Source organism: Bos mutus, chromosome 10 (genome assembly GCF_027580195.1).
Source record: "Bos mutus isolate GX-2022 chromosome 10, NWIPB_WYAK_1.1, whole genome shotgun sequence".
Taxonomy (NCBI): Eukaryota; Metazoa; Chordata; class Mammalia; order Artiodactyla; family Bovidae; genus Bos; species Bos mutus.
Window position 1 is genome coordinate 11,825,953 of NC_091626.1, and position 18,877 is coordinate 11,844,829.

Genomic DNA, 18,877 nt, shown 5'->3' on the forward strand with positions numbered 1-18,877 from the left:
TCTCCAGGGGATCTTCCCAAGGGGATCGAACCCAGGTCTCCTGCATTGCAGGCAGATTCTTTACCAGCTGAGCCACAAGACTGGAATCACCTTTAAAAGAAGCAAAGAGGATTGACTCCATTACTGAGTACCAACTCTGTGCGAGGCAAAGCGTGGAGTGTGCTAGTCCTTACTGCCATCCCACCAAGTAGGATTATATGTACATTTCACAGGTGAGGACACTGGGCCATGGAGAGAGTAACTTGTCTAGGATCTCTTCCTTCACAAGGGTCGCAATTTTCAGCCCCCAAACTATAAACACATGGAACAGCAAGGCAGAGAAACCAGACATGCTGGAAGCATGAGTATTCCTAGGACCCTGAGCCATTTCATCCCAGACAGCAGACACTTGCACTGAAGCCAAGGAATGGGCCTGGAGTCCAGTCCATCATGGTCAGGCCATCTTTCAGTGACAGCATCCAGGCCCACTGGATGGAAGAGGAGGCGTTCCCAGCCGTCGGCCTCTGGCTGGTGCCCCACACCGACCTGCCTCACCAGGTGCGCTGGGTGTGCACAGACACAGATTGTGTGTCTGTGAGGGGTGCTTAGCATCCTCCTGCCCTGTCAGCCCCTGTGGAGCAGGCAGGAGAAGCAGGGGCTCTGGAAGGCACCTCACACCCTTTCAGAAGGCCTCCTCCCGTGTCATACGACATCTGCCCAGCCTGTGGGCACATGGGCAGGGCATTGTTACCAAAGGAGAGAACCCAGGCAGCTAATCAGCTTTGGAGGTTTCTAAAACCTCACAGGGACATGAGCCTGTGACGTGAGGAAAGGGGATCCAACCGTCCAAGCCTTCCCCGAGGGGCCACGAGCCTTGCTGGGGAGAGAGCCCGTATCAGACTGCTAGGGTTTGGAGGCAAACCCCCAGATGTCCCCAGGACCCCAGAGGCTTAACCAAGCCGACCTCACCTGCTGGCCCTCCCCGCAGCCAGAGCCCACAGCTCAACTGCTTATACTGTTAGGAGTTTAAGGAGGCTGAACATCTTGAAGGTATTACCATTTATAGAAAAGCACATTTACAATTAGCTCTATATAAACACCTGGGGATTTATCTCCCAGAACTCTAGGCTGGTGATGCAGGAGCCATCGAGCCCGCGGAGTTGACACAGGCCAGGGAGAGCTCCCTGAGAAGTCTCTTCTCTTCTGTCCGACAAGCTTCTTTGGGTCCCCACTCTCTGTCCCCACTTTCCCTCCTCACACCCAGCCATCTGCTTGGAGGACGCACCAGCCTCCCCTATACTGCCAGGAGGGCTGGAGGCTGAGGGGTTGCTGAGCCAGAAGTGATTCCATCTCAAGGTCCAGGGCTGCGTCCCAGAGAGCTCCATATGGGGGCCTAGAGGAGCCTTCCTTAGAACAAAGGGGCATCTTAAACCCAACGAGAGGCCTCCTGCCTCAGAACAATTCATCATTTGCCAGCCGTTCAGAACAACTATGCAAATGCCCTTGGAGCCAGGAAGAAATTGGTCAGGGATCGGACAGGGAAGAGGCAGCGTGCCACAAGGGTTAAGTGGGAGGGTGCAGGATTCAGAATACCTAAACTGCAGTCCGGGCTTCTCTGCTCACCAGAAGGTCGCCGATCCCCTTAAGTCTCAGTGTTCTCATCTGTAAAATGAGGATGACGACTGCCTATATTCCAGTGTCATCACAATGACTAAATAAGATAATTCATATAAAGCACCTGGGCAGGGTGCCCAGCACGCAGCAAGTGTTTAATAAGCATTAGTTTGAATGATTACCAACCCAAATTAAAGCAGCCTTTTAAAGGGACACCACCTCAAGATGCCACCCAGAAGTACAGAGATTATGGGATGCAGAACATTTTCCACTTGGCAAAACTTTTACCCTTTCTCAAAAGCAGTGGTTCTTGGGACTTCCCTGGCAGTCCAGTGGTTAAGACTCCCTGCTTCTAATTCAGGAGATGTAGGTTTGATCCCTGGTCGGGGAACTAAGATTCCACATGCTGTGCGACATAGCCAAAAAAAAAGAAAGAACCAGAAGTCTGTGAGCAGACTTCCCACCCTCATAGCTTGCCACCTTCCCAAGATACGTAAATAATTTTGGTTTATGTGATAATACCTATGAGTGTACACAGATTAAACAGCAACAGCAGACTTTTGGCAGGACAGAGCAGTAGAGCATGACCATAATTTCATCACCACAGTGACTGCTGGTCCATCAGCTAAGCACAGCTCTAGAGATGAAACACCTCTTCTCTCCCAATCAAAAAAGCATACCAAATATCAAGTCATCATAATGTACGCTTTAAATATCTTATAATTTTATTATCAATTACATCTCAATAAAGTTGAAATTTTTTTTTAAGTATGCCAGCAGGAAGGTGAGTGAGGGGAATGTCATCACTGTGTTAACCCTGAAATTATTCTATCATATTTTTTGTAAAGCAAATCGCTGAAGCTTCTGAATGTTATCACTGGTACAGGGGGTTTATTCTACCCCAAAGGTTTGAAAGTCAGCATGTAATTAAAAACTGCATGTAATCAAAATCACCCTTCAAAATCCTCTTAAATCATCCCCAAAGTTTATCTTTAAACACAAAAATCATACTCAAAAGACTGGGATGCTCATAATATACAGGCATATGGAAGCTAAGACACACTGAACCAAGAGCTGAATAAAGCTGGCTTTCTCTCTCCCTCTTCCTACAACAGTGCTTGACTACATTCTTGTCAAATTGCATTCCAATCAGTTAAATGAGTAAATGATATAATTCCACTACTGCAAATTGCTGCTATGCTCCTCTCAGCTGACCCATGCTGAGACAGTTCTCCAGAAGCTACATAAGATGGAACGGCTCCCTTTATCCCTCCATGACCTGGAAAAAAAAAAAAAAAGTAAGGGCACCCACTTACTTGCAGCCTGGATTCGAGCCTTCCGACTGACCACCAGCCCAAAGCGGTTCTGAGCCACACACTCATAGTCCCCCTCATCTGAAGGGCTGCCGCCTCCATCCAGCAGGAAGTGGCGGATCATCAAGGACCCATTGGCCAGCACAGTGGAGTGGGTACTGTCCGCCAGCTCCACCCCATTCTTCCTCCAGGTGATTCGCACTGGAGGAATCCCCTCCACCTTGCAGCCCAGCATTACGGGCTGCCCAGGGACTGCAATGTCATCACTTGGCTCCACAGCAAATGCCAGTTCAGCAGAGTGGCCAAGACCTGCATCAGGAGGGGGAGAGAGAGTAAAAGGAGAAGTTAGTGTGGAATGAACTCGAAAACACAGGGCTTCCAAGTTCTCTGGATCTGAGTGTCCCATCCCCATCATTCTGCTGTATCGGAATCTCTATTAATATATAGAAATGTATGCCTTATGAAGGGTCATCTCATGCTTGGAATCTCTATTAATATATAGAAATTTCTGCATTATGAAGTGTCATCTCATGCAGTACAGTTACTTAATCAACAGACTGTCTCAGAGAGATGGATATTATTTCTACCACCTTTCTTTTATTTGTATGTTTTTAAAAAATATTTATTTACTTGGCTGCGTTGCAGCACGCAAGATCTTCCTTGTGGTGCATGGACTCTGTAATTGTGGCTCAAGGTCTTTATTCATATCTTTTACAGAAAAGGAAACTGAAGCCCAGAGATGTTAAGCAACTTGTCCGAGACCTCAGAGTTAATAGTTACAAGTCTGGGACCTAAAAGCAAGACTGATTCTAACATAGCTGCTGCCACTCTGTGCCCACCTGGTTAAACACTGAAGCCGCACAGACTTTCAGAGTGTGACCTCAGGTATTCAGTCTGCCCTGGCTTCTCCATCCTCATCTGTTTAAATAAGGAACAACAATATGGCTTGTGTTGTTCATACATGCTAAGTCACTTCGGTCATTCAATCACTTCAGTCCGACTCTTCGCAACTCCATGACCTGTGGCCCACCAGGTTTCTCTGTCCATGGAATTCTCCAAGCAAGAATACTGGAGAGGGTTGCCGTGCCCTCCTTTAGGGGACCTTCCCAACCTGGGATCAAACCCACGTCTATTATGTCTCCTGCATTGGCAGGTGGGTTCTTTACCACTGAGCCACCAGGGAAGCCCTATGTTAAATATGACCTACAGACGTAAAGGCACTATGAAAAGTTAAAATTTCTACACAGTATAAAGTGAGATAGTAATAAACCGCTGTTTCTTTTTGCTGACAACACCATCTGAACAGGGAGAAGGGTGTGTGGGTCCAGGACTGGGTACAGGCTGGGTGATGGTCCAGCTCCACTGCCCCACCCCTAGGATGCTCTGGGGTTTGGCAGTTCCGTTTGCTTTGCTTTTCTCATAAAGAGGATGAGAGATACCAAACATCTACTCAGATTTCTCAAAATTCAGAAAGAAGGAGGCTCCTAGAACCTTTCTCCCAGCAACCTCTTCACTCCTGCAGAAGAGAAAGGAACTGGAAAAGGGGAAGACGAGGGGGAAGAAAAGAAGGGAGAAGATGAGGGTGATCAGGGAACCAGAAGTGGGAGAGGAGGGACGAGAGCTCCAAGCCCAGGCATGATGCCAAGTCTCCAACTTCTCCAGCGAGCAACTTACCAGACCAGTTACAACTTCAGTCCTGGAGAAATGAACCCACCTGGGCTGAGAAGGCAGCCACAGACCCCTCCACATTTCCGGGGAACTAGTAACACGGGAGCGGGCCCCTCCCTTCACAGGCCAGCGCCCTCCCTGGCTGCGAGGAGACGGGGCAGTGAGGGGGAGAAAGCAGAAGGAGGAGCGCTGCAGCTAGGGGCGTTTCCCCCACCCTCAGGGACGTGTAATTCGTATTTTAAGATATTTGAGGGTCACGCCCCTCCAGATCCCTACCCATCCTTCCCAAGACTTGCGTTTCAGCTGCCTCGGCTCCGCACCCCAACCCCAGTATTTTAATAGCAACTGAGGGATGGATAAACTTTCTACTAGATATGCTTGCGACATCCTGCTTCTCCGGAGCTAAGAGGGGAGAGAATACTGCCCAGAGGAGTGTCTGCTGAGAACTTGGGGTGGGAGGGGAAGCGACTAGATTTTCACTGCTCTCGCGTGAAATGAGCCCATTACAGTCCCTGAGGGAACAGGGTGGTGGTGACGGAGCTCGGGGCAGCAAAGCCGTCAGACCCCGAGCTCTGCGTGTGCACCCTCCGGGGCAGGGCGGGCACGTGGGCATCCCCGCCGCGCTCTCGCCCTCGGTCGGCTTCTCTTTCCTTTCCTCAGCTCGCAGGGTGTCTCCCCCTCCCCACGCACGGCCAGCCGGGGACCTCCCTCTTCCTCGATCTCTCCCTCGCACTCCGCGTCCTAGTCCCTCTCCAAATCCACGACGCGCTCTCTTCACCCGTCGCAGCCCGCTCAGTCCCGGACTCCGCCCCCGGGGTCGGCGGTCTCCTAACCTCGGCCACCGCGGGCCACTCTGTGCCCACCCTCGGGCTCCGCGCTCCCCAACTCGCCCCTCGGACCGGACTCAGCCCTGTGGTCTCCCAAGGCTCGTCTCCCCCTCTCCCCAACTCCAGCCTGCCCGCGGATCTCCTGCTTTGCCGCGCTCCTGGCCGCTTGGTCCGGGCTCGGACACTACTGAGTCTTGGAGCCGCAGCGGACTGAATGAGAGTCTCTCTTCTGGGGGGTCCATCCTCAGCATCGCCTGGCTCTGCGTTCCCCGCAGCCGGGCCTCAGTGCCCTCTTCCCCGCCTCCGCCCCGTCCCGCTCGTCTCCTCCTTGGGCAAGTCCCTCCAGCCCGCGGTCCGCCGGCAGGTCCGCGCCGCTCTCCCCAGGTCCGCCCCTCGCGCCCGCTTACTCCCTTCTCGCCCTTCCCGGGGCTCGGGCCCCAGCAGCCGCACCGCGGGCGCCCTAGCTCACCGTCGCTTGGCGCAGGCAACAGTAGCAACGGCAGCAGCGGCAGCAGGAGCCGGGGCCGGCGGCGCGGGGGCGCGGCGCGCGAGGCAGCCATGGGGCTCGCGGTCCGCTCGGATCGGCGACGCGCGGCTCTGGGGCCTCTCGCGGCTCACAGTGTCCCGCGGGGTCGGCGCCGGGGCCGGGGCCGGGGCTCCGGCCGGGGCCGAGCCCGGGCGGCTGGGGGCTGGGGCCACATGCCTGCCTAGGAGCGCCGGGGGCGCAGGGCGAGCGCGGCCGCTTGCGCCATCTTGCACCCACCCGGGCGATCTGTCAGCCTCGCCCGGGGTGCGCGCTCCGCACTCTCACCACCCGCCCCGCCCTCCTCCCGCCGCCCCTCTTCCTTCCCCTCCCGGTCCCCTCCCCCAGCCCCTTCTCCCCGGAGGCCGGGTCTGGGGAACAAAAGAGCCGGCGAGCGCTTTAAGCGGCCGGACATTCCCGGCTGCGCGGCGGACGCGCCCCCTGCGCTTTGAACTGGGGCCGGAGCGGCTGGCGCCATCCAGAGCTGAAGCCCCGGACCCCTCCCCGCGGGCCAGCTCCGAACTTGGGGGGCTAGGGGAGTGGAAACCCAGTGGACTGCGGAGTAGGACCGGGTTGCGGAGAAACACGCAAAGCTGCCGGATTCTCTCCTACCCACTCTTTCTGCTGCGCCCTTCTGCACCGTGTCCAAGTCTGTATTGTCGAGATAATTCCCTAAAAGCTGCACAAAGTTGTCAAAGATTCGGTTTTCCATGGGTTTCTGGTTCTTCCACCCAAAGGTTAGGATGTTTAGCTGCAAGGTTGGCCTCTTTAGACCGAAGAGTTCTGGCGCTTGGGTGGACAGGAGGGATAAAGAGTGGGAAGGCGGCTTGGTCCAGGGCCCTGAGAGAGACGACCTAACAGGACAATGAGAACGCTAAAGTAGGCCGGATTCTGACCCCACTTCTCCCTGCGGTGTAGTTCAGCAGACCCAGGCGGGCACTCTCAGAGTTCAACTGAAAGATAAAGATATCCCGTCTCCCCTGCTCACTCTCAAGGAAACGGAAAGGATACAGGTCATGACAAATGACCTGTAACTGGAATAGCACCCTGAAAGTTAAAATTCCCAATAACACTTCTATGCCACAAAGACTCAGTGTTTCATGTCAGAGAACGTAAAAGGAGACATCAGTCTCAGGTAAGGATTGTTATGGTAGATAGGCATGCCTCTTAGGAGATACAGCCCCACACTGGCCTGCAGAGATCATCAGTCTTGGCCACTCGCTATTAAATGATCTTCTGTTGAGTTCAGCATGATGTGCTAGTGCATCAAAATTACTGAGCATCTTCCAAGTTCGAGGAGCAAGAGGTTTAAAGAGAGTAGTCTCTGCCTTACTTAGCTATTGGCATTGAATTGGTCAGGCAGAGGAGTAATTACATCTCTCTTTTGATACCAACTGTGAATTGCAGAGCAGGAGTGTTAACATATATAAAACTAACTCTGACGCAGATAGGTAAAGGGCCTCCAGAAATCAGGTAAGTTTACTAGTCCCTGGGTTCGTGCAGCCCAGGGACTCTGTAGTAGCAATTGGAAGATGAACAGGACTTGAGACATATGAGCAAGCAGTAGGAGCCAATGGAGAAATTCAGGGTCAGGGAACACACCGAAGTCCCAAGCCAATTTCCTTACAAGGAAGGGCAGGAAGGATGAGCCTCTATTGGCCATAGGAAAGGGAGAGGTGGGGGCCTTCCCTGGGCGGAAAGGCCTGGAAATCTCTCCTGCAGGGTTTGAGTTCTCAACAACCCCTTCTTGGCTTGTCCTACACTCAGGAGAGGTCAAATTGGTGTCCTGAGTTGCTGTCATTTTAAATTCATTTTGACAAGTGTTTAATTCTTCTTTATCACAACACTTGGTCTGAGAATGATATGCAAATAATGGCTATTCTCCTGCATGCAAAATGTGCAGTATCTCCCCCTACAATGTGTCAATTAACTCAGGCCTGGCTCACCAGCCACTTTGGGAGTGGTCCTGGGCAGGAAGGCCTCTGGTTCTTGGTTCCCAGCAGTAGAAAAACACCCATGGTCCAGGCACTATAAAGATCCTAGCAGAGCAGTTGCCAAATGTAATCCTGAGATGTGTGTGGGGTAAGCGTGGAGTCTGGTGTATGACTATTGTGCCTAGGTTTGAGTTAATGGACACCAGCATGACTGTGAAGGTGAGAGTGCATGTATGGGTCTCTGAGCTCATAGGCACTGCACCCATATGTGTGAACGGGCGTCATGGGCAATTTTGGAAGCCAGATTTATACAAAGAAGATTTGTCGAACCCAATCTCTGGAGTTTGGTGGTTCACTCCTCCCTTGGGTTCAACAAAGTTAAAAAAAAAGTGTGTCCAGATGAAAAGAGATCCTTGAAGAGCCTAAAAGAATGCCATCAAAGAAAGCATCTTTCCTAAGTTCAGGTGTTTTTTCTAAGTGCCTGTTGGGGAGGGACATGGTTCAGTTCGTTTTTTGAGGTGTGGGAGGAGTTCCTATCCTAGGAGTCTGAGTAACCTATTTTTTTACTTTATTGAAATATAGTTGATGTACAATATTATATGTTACAAGTGTACAATACAGTGATTCATAATTTTAAAGGTTATACTCCATTTATAGTTATAAAATTCTGGCTCTGTTCCCTGTGTTTCACAACATATCCGTGGAGCTTATTTTATAATAGTATGGACCTACCCCTATCTTGCTCCTTCCCCTCTCCCCACGGTAACCACTAGTCTGTTTTCTATCTCTCTGAGTCTGTTTCTTTTTGTTATATTCACTAGTTTGTTGTATTTTTTAGATTCCACATATAAGTAATAGAGTATTTGTCTTTAACTTATTTCACTTTGATACCCTCCAAGTCCATCCATGTTGTTGCAAGCGGCAAAACTTCATTCTCTTTTATGGCTGAGTAGTATTCCATCGGAGAAGGCGATGGCACCCACTGCAGTACTCTTGCCTGGAAAATCCCATGGACGGAGGAGCCTGGTGGGCTGCAGTCCATGGGGTCGCTAAGAGTCGGACCCGACTGAGCGACTTCACTTTCACTTTTCACTTTCATGCGTTGGAGAAGGCGATGGCACCCACTCCAGTGTTCTTGCCTGGAGAATCCCAGGGACGGGGGAGCCTGGTGGGCTGCAGTCCACGGGGTCGCTAAGAGTCGGACACGACTGAGCGACTTAGCAGCAGCAGCAGCAGTATTCCATTGCTTAACCACACTGTCTTTCTCCACTCATCTGTTGATGAACATTTAGGATGCTTCCATATCTTGGCAATTGTAAATAATGCTGCTGTGAACATTGACATGCACATATCTTCTCAAATTAATGTTTTTGTTTTGTTACATACCCAGGAGTGGAAATGCTGGGTCATATGGTGGTTCCATTTTTAGTTTTTTGAGAAACTTCCATACTGTTTGCCGCAGTGACTGCACCAATTTAAATTCCCATCAACAGTGTACAAAGGTTCCCTCTTCCTTAGAGAACGTCCAGTTCTTTCTTATAACTACCTGCTCTTCTGCTCAAAACTCAACATTTCCTATCCTGGTAAGAAATACATTCTCTAGGGCAGAAAGGCTGAGGAAATTCTAGTCACTTGGTTCCAAAAACAAGAACATTTTTGGAAAATAGTTTATTAATTCATTACAGGGACAGATATATGATCAATGCATTGGCTTAACACTAAAGAATATCATAATTTTAAGGAGAAAAAAATGCTGGAAAATAATTAAATAATACAGCAAAACTACAGACAAATAAATGAGCAGGTACCGATTATACTTGTCATGCATCAATAAAAGGTTTTTAAATGAGACTCAAAAACCATAAGGCATCCATGGTAGGTGACAAAAGGATTAATACCCTGTAAAAGGCCAATGGACTCTTTTCTAATAAAAATACTGCTACAAAGACACAAACCTAACACTTCCAAATTACCCAGAGCCCAAATCATATATAATGCTAGTGAGTAATGGCCATGTTCTTATCAACTGTGAGTTATAGGCAGATACCAGATTTATTACTTATTTGCTTTTGAGAAACAATTTTCCACCCAACCTAATGGGTTATAAATTGTCTCATTTGCAGCTATTTAATTTAAACCAGAACCTCAGTGCCTGTTAAACAAGAACATGAAAAATGACTATGTGGTGTAATGCTAAGAGCCTACTGTTAAAACAGCTATTTAATTCAGGACAGGTTTTTTTTTTTTCCCCTTTAGGAAAAAAAAAAAAGAAAAAATCAAACCAGCCAAATAAAATGAGGCTTTTGACCTTCAGAGCAGTGATGAAACATGTACAGTAGTGTTAGCCACAGCAATGCCGAATGCTACAGAAATAGTACAAATGACAGTTCTGTCCTTAACGAGATACAAAACCAGCATTAATAATCTTTAGTGTTATCATAGGCTGCCTGAAGGGGGAGGAGGAGGAAATGTAGGTGCGGATGTCAAACCTGAGTGACACCCGAGTGTAATAAACACAGATGCTGAAAGGGTCTGAGGAAGCTGCAACTCCACTGAGAGACATTTCACCATTAAAAAAAAAGGAAAGATAGACTGGTTATTTCTAATTTGGCTCAGAAGCCAGAGTTAACCCTTGATGTGCTTGCTGCTCAGTGAAAAAAGATGAATTCAGGGAGAAGAGACCAAGTACTAAATGCTCCTATGAGAGGCTGAGGTGCAAAATCAAATAAATGAAACAAGTCAGGCTTGTCCCTGTGTGGGGGGGCGTCAACAGAAAATGACTTCAGGATTGAATTTAAAGAAAGAGCAAAATGAGATGAGCCCATCACCCTTGTCCTGTGTGAAGACCCTACTTCCAGCACCCTAGAGGATGATTCCTCCCAGCCCCATCCTGTCAGTTCCTGGACAAGGTGCAGAGAGTGGGAGGCGAAGGGGCTGCCCAGCCCCTAATTCCCACCCCCTTCTCCCTTTCAAGCTCCAGCTGGGAAGCAAGGTGCCTCAAATGCCTCTGTCCAGCAAACCAGACTTACCGCATGGAAGGGAGGGAATAATTGTATCCCAAGCCTCTGGGTCGTGTTCCCCCTTCCGTGTCTCAAAACCCCCAAGGATGACTTGCATTCATCCTCTCTAAGGAGAACCCTCCAGTCTCAATCCCAGGGAGAAAGAAGCAAGGGAAGCTGAAAGGTCTTCTCCCAACCCACACTGGGGGTGTGCAGTCTGCCTGGGGATGGGGTCTACAGAGGCACAGAGAAGCAGGGGCAGGAGGATGATGGCTGAAGTGGACGGCGGACACAGGAGTCCCATCACGGCCCCAGACAGACATGAGGTAGTCGCGTTGTGAGGGAAGGGTGCTGAGACTGAACCCAGGCAGGAGAGCCACGTGACACAGTGTGGGAGAGGCGAGAGAGAGATAGCGGAGACAGACAGAAGCCACAGAGAGGAGAGTCCTGGGACGGAAGGGAAGGGCCCTAAGCTTGGGAGAACAGGGGCACAGGGAAACAAGACCCTAGAGGAGCGAGGGGGAGGAGAAAAGGGAGAGCAAGAGAAAGCAGATTTTCAAAACCAGGCACTTCCCCAATTACAAAATTAGGTGCAGACTCGCTCTGAGGGGAGCTGGAGTCACCCTCTCAGTTTGGACACAGGACACACGGCAGATGGGAGGTGACGCGACTAAAGTGTCAGGCATTCAGAGCCTACTTGCACTCAGCCCAGCCCAACCGGAAAGTGGGCCGGGGCTGTCTTTGTCAGACAAGGCATTGGAGACACTCTCAGAGTGTGTAATAAAAGGCTAGGTGACAGAGTAGGGGCCCGCAGGGCTGGGGACAGACCACTCTGGGGCAGTGTCCTGACCTGGAGGATCAATTAGGCCACAGTGACCACTGCCTGGCCCAGAGCTTCCCAGCTCACCAACCAGCACACACACATGTGCTTCACACATGTGCATATCACATGTAACTGTGCGTCACATGTGTCACAAACCACATGTGTCACAGAGTATAGGTGGAGCGAATAATCCAATCCTTCCTCTCCCCGAGGCAAAGCACCCCAGGAGGCTCCAAGTGGCTTGATGACTTGCAGGCAGAGACGCGTACACGTGTAGCCACACGCATCATGTCGCGTGATCCAAACCAGCCTGTCCCAAATGGTGCCCTCTAGGGGAGCTAAGTAGAGGAGGACGGGACTGGGGCTTTGGGCAGGCTTGGGCTGGCTCCTGGAGGGCAGGGGGCCTTTGGCTGGCCGTTGTTCCCAGGGGCCTCCTCCAGAGCCTCATTGGACTGGAGGTCTGAGTAGGGGCAAGCATCGCTGGCTGCCTCTGGCAGGCAAGTGAGTCTGTCTGGCCCAGGGGCTGCTTGCTCACATCCGCCTGGCTCCTGGTCCAGCCAGTCTTCCCCTTGACCAAGATCCACAACACTCGAGGTGAGGTCAGGAGCCTCTGAAGGCAGGGAATCTTCAGGTTCCAGGTCTTGGAGGTGGAGGTCAGGGGTCCCAATGGATGCACTAAAGTCCGAGTGGACGATGACTTCGGCCTCCACCTGGTTCCTGCAGGCTGGGGGAGGCTTCTTCCTCCCGTTGCCCTGGTCAGAGCAGAGAACACAAAAACCATCACTGAGCGTGACCATCAGAAGAATGACTGTCCTTCTCGGGGTGGAGAGAGGCTGACCTCCAGCCTAGAGCCCTTTATATATCATGCGGGAGTTGGTAAGGGAAGAACAGTGACTGTCCTCCAGATGATGATCAGATCCATGGGAAGGCAGGGAAACACTACGATTTGCCCTTGTCACAGAATTTCAGAAATACCAGATATGGGCAGGGCTCTGTGAACACGAAGAAGGGCTGAATGCAGTCAGATTGGTGCACGCTCAGATCCATGGGAATTCTGCAGTGGCCCACTTATGCCTAGCTCGAGGAGGGACTGTCTTCCCAAACACTGGCCTGCCCTCCACCCACTCACCTTTAGAGGCTCCAGGGGTCTCCAGGCTCGACTTTTACCCCCAGGGACGTTACCACCAGGGGTCTCCAGAAGATTCATTACTTGCTCTTACCAAGCATGGGACGCTTCTCTCCTTCCCTCCCTCTTTCTTTCCAGGACACTGACCTTTATGGCCTCGTACACCAGAGCCTGCAGCAGCAGTGTCTGCCCAGTTCCAGCAGGGGGCAGCAGGGCCCGTGTCAGAGAGGGCATGGGGCCTGCCTGGGGCAGCTCACAGCCTGCCCAGGAACCTGCCCAGCTGGGCCCACCGGGCTGAGCCCAGGAGATCTGCACAGAGAAAGAAGCAGGAGCTGAAGGCTTGATGGGGATATACGCAGGAAACGGCTGGAGCCCCCTCCACAGACTCTTGGCCCCCTTTCTACTTCCCTCCCCAAGGCAGTGGGGACAGGCACAGAATGAGCTGAGAGTCTGGGGGTGAATTTGAGGATAGAAAGATGCTCCTGCAGAACAGCCCAGGAGTTTCTGAGCCAGGCAAGGTCTCCTTCACCACACAGAGGCAGGGAGAGGGTGAGAAAGCACTCAGGGGTTCGCGCTGGCTGATCAGAGAATGCAGGATGAGCCGCCACTGCCAGGATGGACAGGACCCGGCCTGTGTGGATGCACCTCATCTGGATCCCGGTCCTACCTGGCCACAGCCTACCTGACCAGCCTCCTTCCCCCATGCTGGGAAGAACTGGGTCTTAGAGCTCTCCCCAGCTCCCAGGATGAGGCGTGTTCTGGCCACCTTGAGTCACCCGCCAACAGCCCCTCGGGGGCTCTCCCCTCCTTCCTGAGAACCAGGCTGACCTATTCTGCCAGAGACGGAGGCCCATCTGCTTCCCTGCCTTGCCAACCCTTTCAAAGAGGAGGGAGAGCCTTTTCTTCTGCAGCTGGTCCAGGGAGGGGAGAGGGGAGCGGGCCTCTCACAGGGTCACACAGCGTGCTCTCGCGCCCCCTAGTGTCCTATTTGGGAATGAACCGCAGTGTGGGGCTCGGCCTCCCCGGCTCCAGGCTCACCTTTCTCTTGGAGTGACCCCGGCCGGCTGAAGCGCCACCACCCATAAGGCTGTGCACTTCAGCCCTGTCCTCGATGTCCGTGGGCGGTGGGGACCAGTCCTGGGGACGAGGGTGCACAAGGGACTCCAGTTCATGGACAGCTGGGGGGCTGGGGGGTGCCAGGCGGGCTCTGGAGTACAGTGCAGGGTTCCCAGCAGTGGCCGAGGAGGACAGCCCAGGGAGGGCTTCTCTGGAAGGGAAGATGGGAAACAGACAGTGTGGTCAAAGAGAGGGGCAGGGGTGGGATTGGGATTAGTCCAGCCTATGTCCCTGGGCAGGTTCCTACCCATCTTTGAGACTTAATTTCACTGTCTGTGCAATGGATAAGAAACTCTGTGACTGTTCACAACAGCTGTGACACTGTACTGAGGTCCTTCCTCCCTGGGCTCTGGGCATCTGGAGATTTGGGGGCCCTCTTTGCAAGACGCTAGCAGCTACCAAGGAAGTCCATGAGGTCGAAAAGAGTTAGACACGACTGAGTGACTGAACAACCACCACCAAGGAAGCAGGAGAGAGGCAACTATGCTACGCCAGCCCTTACTGAGGGGATACGCTGGGGGCTTCCCTAAACCCATTCCGCTTCCCATTCTCACGAGGACCTCATCCCAACCCATTCATCCCAGACAACCCCCAGGAGGGGCTAGAGCAAGTCACAGCCACTTTCCCTGCTCTCTCTTCTCTGCAGAGGAAGTTGCTCCTCTCTGTGGTCAGACTGGTCCTTCAACCTACCTGTGGGGGCTGCGGCGCAGGCCAGCACACATGCAGGCCAGGAGGCAGAGGAGGCCCAGGCAGACGCCCACGATGATGCCTGTGACTGAGTGCACATCCAAAGAGTCTGGCAGGGGAGAGGGAGGGAATAGAACAGATCAAGGACAGGAGAAAACCTGAGGTTCATAGACCAGGACATCCTGGGGCTTCCTCTGGAGGCCACTGGCCTGAGTCTCTTCCTTTGGACGTGTGAAATCTCTGATGCAAGGATCAGAGGGCCCCACAGACTCACAGGGACCACCACTACCTCTCTCTCCAACTGTCAGCCCCATTGGACATCCGGAAGCTGGAGCTCCTCCCCATCAACCCGGCCTTTCAGTGAAACATGCCTCTTGCCTGCCTAACAGGGCTGGTTTCGCAGGTGTGTAACACGTGCAGTGGCACGTGGCCCATGCTTAGAAGGGCTCTGCGCTTGGCTTAATGCTCTGCTGTCACCACCCTGAAATTCTTGCTCATTTTTCTTTTTAATGTATTTCCTTGGCTATGCTAGGTCTTAGTTGTGGCACACAGGGTATTTTTTTCTTCTGTGGCTGCTGTGCAGCATTTGGGATCTTAGTTCCCTGACCAGGGATTGAACCCATGCCCCCTCCAGCGGGAGTGTCGAATCTTAACCACTAGACTGCCAGGGAAGTCTGTCTTCTTCATTTTTTAATAAGGGGTCCCACATTTTCCTTTCACACTGAGCCCTGCAAATTACGGTGTAGACAGTCTCATGGCCTAAGACCTCCACTGTATAAAGCTCATCACCTCTTCAAGCCAGTTCTCCAGTGAAAGTAAGCTCCCAAAGAAACCAAGCCAGTTTCCCACAAATCTGACCTTTCGACTGAATTACCACTGAACCGCACCCATTTCCCCTTCAAATGTGTCCTCTCCACACCTGGCTTCCCTGGTGGCTCAGATGGTAAAGAATCTGCCTGCAATGCAGAAGTACTGGGTTCGATCCCTGGGTCGAGAAGATCCCCTGGAGAAGGGAATGGCTAGCCACTCCAGTACTCTTGCCTGGAGGATTCCATGGACAGAGGAGCCTACAGTCCATGACGTCACAAAAAGTCAGACGTGACTGAGCAACTAACACTTTCACACCAAATAGAGAGGGCAGCTGTCCAACAACATGTGCCTGAACGCAAGCCCTTGGAGGACATGACTTCAAGATTAGAAGTCAGCTCTGGGGACCTTTGGAGAGCTTGGGCTGCCCCAGGATGGAGCCCACCCCTTCCTCCCTTTCCACCTCTTACCTGAGAGCTTCTCCTGGAGAGTAATCACATCCTGCAGGCCAGAGAAGGGCCCAGGCCCCACCTCTGTGCGTGCACCCATCTTGAAGAAGTACCTAGTGTCGCTCTCGAGGCCGTGGACCTCAGCACTGAAGATGTTTCCTGGGGGGCGGGGGAGCCAGGGAGAGCAGGGTTGGTGACCCGGGTAGGGGTGGCCTGCAGGGCTGGGCTGGGAAGTGGCCCTGGGAAGACCTGCTGCTCCCACCCAGGTAGCAGCTTCTGCCTGCTCCTCCTAGAACAAACCTCCGTGGCCATCTCAGTACTAACCCAGCCACTGGGGAGGCTGGAAATGGGTGGGGGGAAACCCCAGAGGTCCTGGGGTGCGGGCACTCACCCTCTGTGGTGAGCAGGGTCCACTGGTGCTCAGGCTGGGTGTGGTTGTTGCTGTAGAGAATCAGATACTCCACAATCTCCCCGTTGGGCTCCGTCGGGGGGCACCAGTGCAGCCGGACGGTGGAAGGTGTCAGGGGGCTCAGGCGCAGGTCAGATGGGGGTGTCGAGGGCCCTGGGTGTCAGGGGAGGAGACGGGAGAGGCAGGGTCACTGAGAGCCCCAGCCATGGGCACAGCTGGGAGCCAGGGCATGAAGGCATGGCCTCCTTGCTTCCGCCTTTACTGGAACAAACCACAAACCACGAAGCAAAATGAGGTCGGGTCTCTCACTGGGGAATTTCTGGAAAACAGTTAGGGAGGGGTCTTTGCCACCATTCTGCCCCTCTTAGAAACTCTGTTCCACTCTTTGGAGCAGAGCTCTTCAAATGTCCACACTCAAATACTTTCAAGGGCTGAAGATGGTGTCTGGTCCTCAGGGGACCTGGGGGCAGAGCTCAAAAGTTTTTGGAAGGCTCACATTTCATTTAAACTCATCTCTTCTGTGGTAACATTTAATGTCTAAGTAATGTTTAAAATGATTTATTATTTAAAGTTCCTAACTCCCCTCACCACCGCAAATCTTCAAGTAAAATTGTTTGACGTCCTGTATAGCCTCCGTGTACGCCTGCCTGGGCCCAGGACCTTAGAGTCACAGGAATCCTCATGTGTGAAGTACCACCTTGAAAGGCTTTGTGTTTTGTTTTCAGAGAGGCTGATGGGGGCGCGGGAGTGGGGCAGGAGTAAATGAGGAAGGGAGGGGAGAAAAGAGGGACAAAAGGTGACTAGTGAGTTGGGAAACAACAGAAATTTGGGGGCTCAGGTTTTCAAGGCCCAACAGAGGGTGAGATGGGGACCCAGGGCTGTGAGGCTTAAAAAAGCCACAGCACCATGGGCTGTCAGAACCCTCAATGGCCCTGGGTGACTCCCCACTTCTCAGGCTCTACTCTCTCCATCTGTGAAAGGAGAAAATATTCCCCTCTCTGTAATCAGGTCAGTTGAGCTGGGGATTCCGTGTCATAGTCTCCCCTGAGAAAACACTGAGCCTCCCTCCATTCCACGTGCAAGACCATGGTAAGTGGAGCTCTTGGGCTTCCCTGGTGGCTCAGGCAGTAAAGAAACTGCCTGCAGTGCAGGAGATCCAGGCCCGATCTCTGGATCGGGAAGATCCCTTGGAGAAGGAATGGCAACTCATTGCAATATTCTTGTCTGGAGAATTCCATGGCCAGGCTCCTCGGTCCGCGAGGAACAAAGAGTTGGACATGGCTGAGCGACTAACAACACCGCTTGAGCTGAGGTCATGGGTGTGTGAGAAACGATTTGTAAGCATTTTTTTAAAAGTGCATTCATGAGGGTGGATGGCCTCCCCACCCTACCCTACATACGTCTTCTTATCTCAGATCAGGAACAAAGGTCTGCTGGTAGAAAGGGGAACTGTGTCAGCAGAACCTAAGAGGCTGCTGTGAGGACAAAGAGCCACTTGTCTCCAGATGCGTTTCCAGAGGGTTCCAGAGTCACAGACTTGCAGAGCTCATGGTCCCAACTTCCCTTTTTACAGATGAGGACACAGAAGCCCTGCTGGGGAAGGGGCCTGCCTAGGTCTCCCTTTGTGTCAGGGGCAGGCTGGGGACCCAAATGCAGAGTCCAGGATGCCTGCCTCCAGAGCCGGCCCTCCTCACAGCTCAGTGAGGTCTCGGCACAGCCTCTTAAAAGAAACCACTCCTCTAAATCTCACGTGATCATGCCTGTGAGTAAATGGTTAAGACCAGCACTGGACTGCCAGCATAAATGCAAAGCAAGTGACCGGAACTTTTGGGGCTCTGAGGGGCATTTCAGAAGAGGGCTGCTGGGGCAAGGAGTTCGGTGAAAGATGGACTTGTGGTCAAGGGGCTGAGGGGCCACTCACGGTCAGGCAGGGTGGAGCGCTCTACCACGGAGCCAAAAGGCCCGTCCATGTCCACACCATGAGACTGTACCGCAAACTCGTATTTGGTGAACGGCTTCAGGCCGCCAATGAGGATGTCTTCTCCAGAGCTGCCGAGGTAAGAAATGCAACTAGGACTCTCGGGCCCCTTCAAGTCTCCTCCCCAACCCAGCTGCAACCCCTGCCTCGGGCAGGGAACCTGCTCCCTGACACCAGGGCCACTAACACCATCCAGAGACCTGCAGAGAGATGTGGATGGATGGATGTATATATATGATTCCAAGTCCAATCCCCAAGCCAGGCCCCCTCTTTCAAGAAATATTCCTGGGTTAATCCACATCATTCTCCACCCAAAGAATCCTATCTGATGCATCTTCTCCTTGACTTAAAGGAAAAGATGCATAACTTTTCCTTCAGCTGCAATTGTATTAATATGTATCTATTGCTTTTTATGCTTTGTTTTGTCTGCCAAACCAACAGAGACCAAGAGGTCTCTGCCTCCCCATCCAACGGGGGGCCTCTCAGGACAGCAGCTGGGCTGTCTCTTCCCCATCACCTGAGACTGAATAAATAGGTCTGTCCTGCATGACGTCTCCCAGGGTTGAGCCCTCCGGTGAGGGGACAGGACTGGATGGGCTCTCCTTTCCCATCTGTCACCATCAGG

The 18,877-nt window shown here is 52.3% G+C and overlaps 2 protein-coding genes across 5 annotated transcripts in view; both read right to left on the bottom strand.

Moving 5' to 3' along the window:
* IGDCC3 (immunoglobulin superfamily DCC subclass member 3) overlaps window positions 1-5,961 on the bottom strand; it is a 43,020-nt gene extending 37,059 nt beyond the window's left edge. Inside the window, exons 1-2 of the mRNA XM_070378484.1 lie at window positions 5,871-5,961; window positions 2,910-3,215 (exon numbers count right to left, since the gene is read on the bottom strand). Of these exons, the coding sequence (XP_070234585.1) occupies window positions 2,910-3,215; window positions 5,871-5,961 (397 nt within the window). The remainder of the gene's footprint in view (window positions 1-2,909; window positions 3,216-5,870) is intronic.
* Window positions 5,962-9,511: 3,550 nt separating this feature from the next.
* Window positions 9,512-18,877, bottom strand: part of IGDCC4 (immunoglobulin superfamily DCC subclass member 4) — a 39,434-nt gene continuing 30,068 nt past the window's right edge. For all 4 annotated transcript variants that reach the window (XM_070377293.1, XM_070377294.1, XM_070377292.1 and 1 more), the window contains 7 exons: window positions 18,196-18,323; window positions 16,257-16,427; window positions 15,887-16,024; window positions 14,613-14,718; window positions 13,845-14,073; window positions 12,954-13,115; window positions 9,512-12,432 (listed from right to left, as the gene is read on the bottom strand). In XM_070377293.1, coding sequence (XP_070233394.1) covers window positions 12,019-12,432; window positions 12,954-13,115; window positions 13,845-14,073; window positions 14,613-14,718; window positions 15,887-16,024; window positions 16,257-16,427; window positions 18,196-18,323 — 1,348 coding nt within the window. In that variant the 3' untranslated portion in view covers window positions 9,512-12,018. The remainder of the gene's footprint in view (window positions 12,433-12,953; window positions 13,116-13,844; window positions 14,074-14,612; window positions 14,719-15,886; window positions 16,025-16,256; window positions 16,428-18,195; window positions 18,324-18,877) is intronic.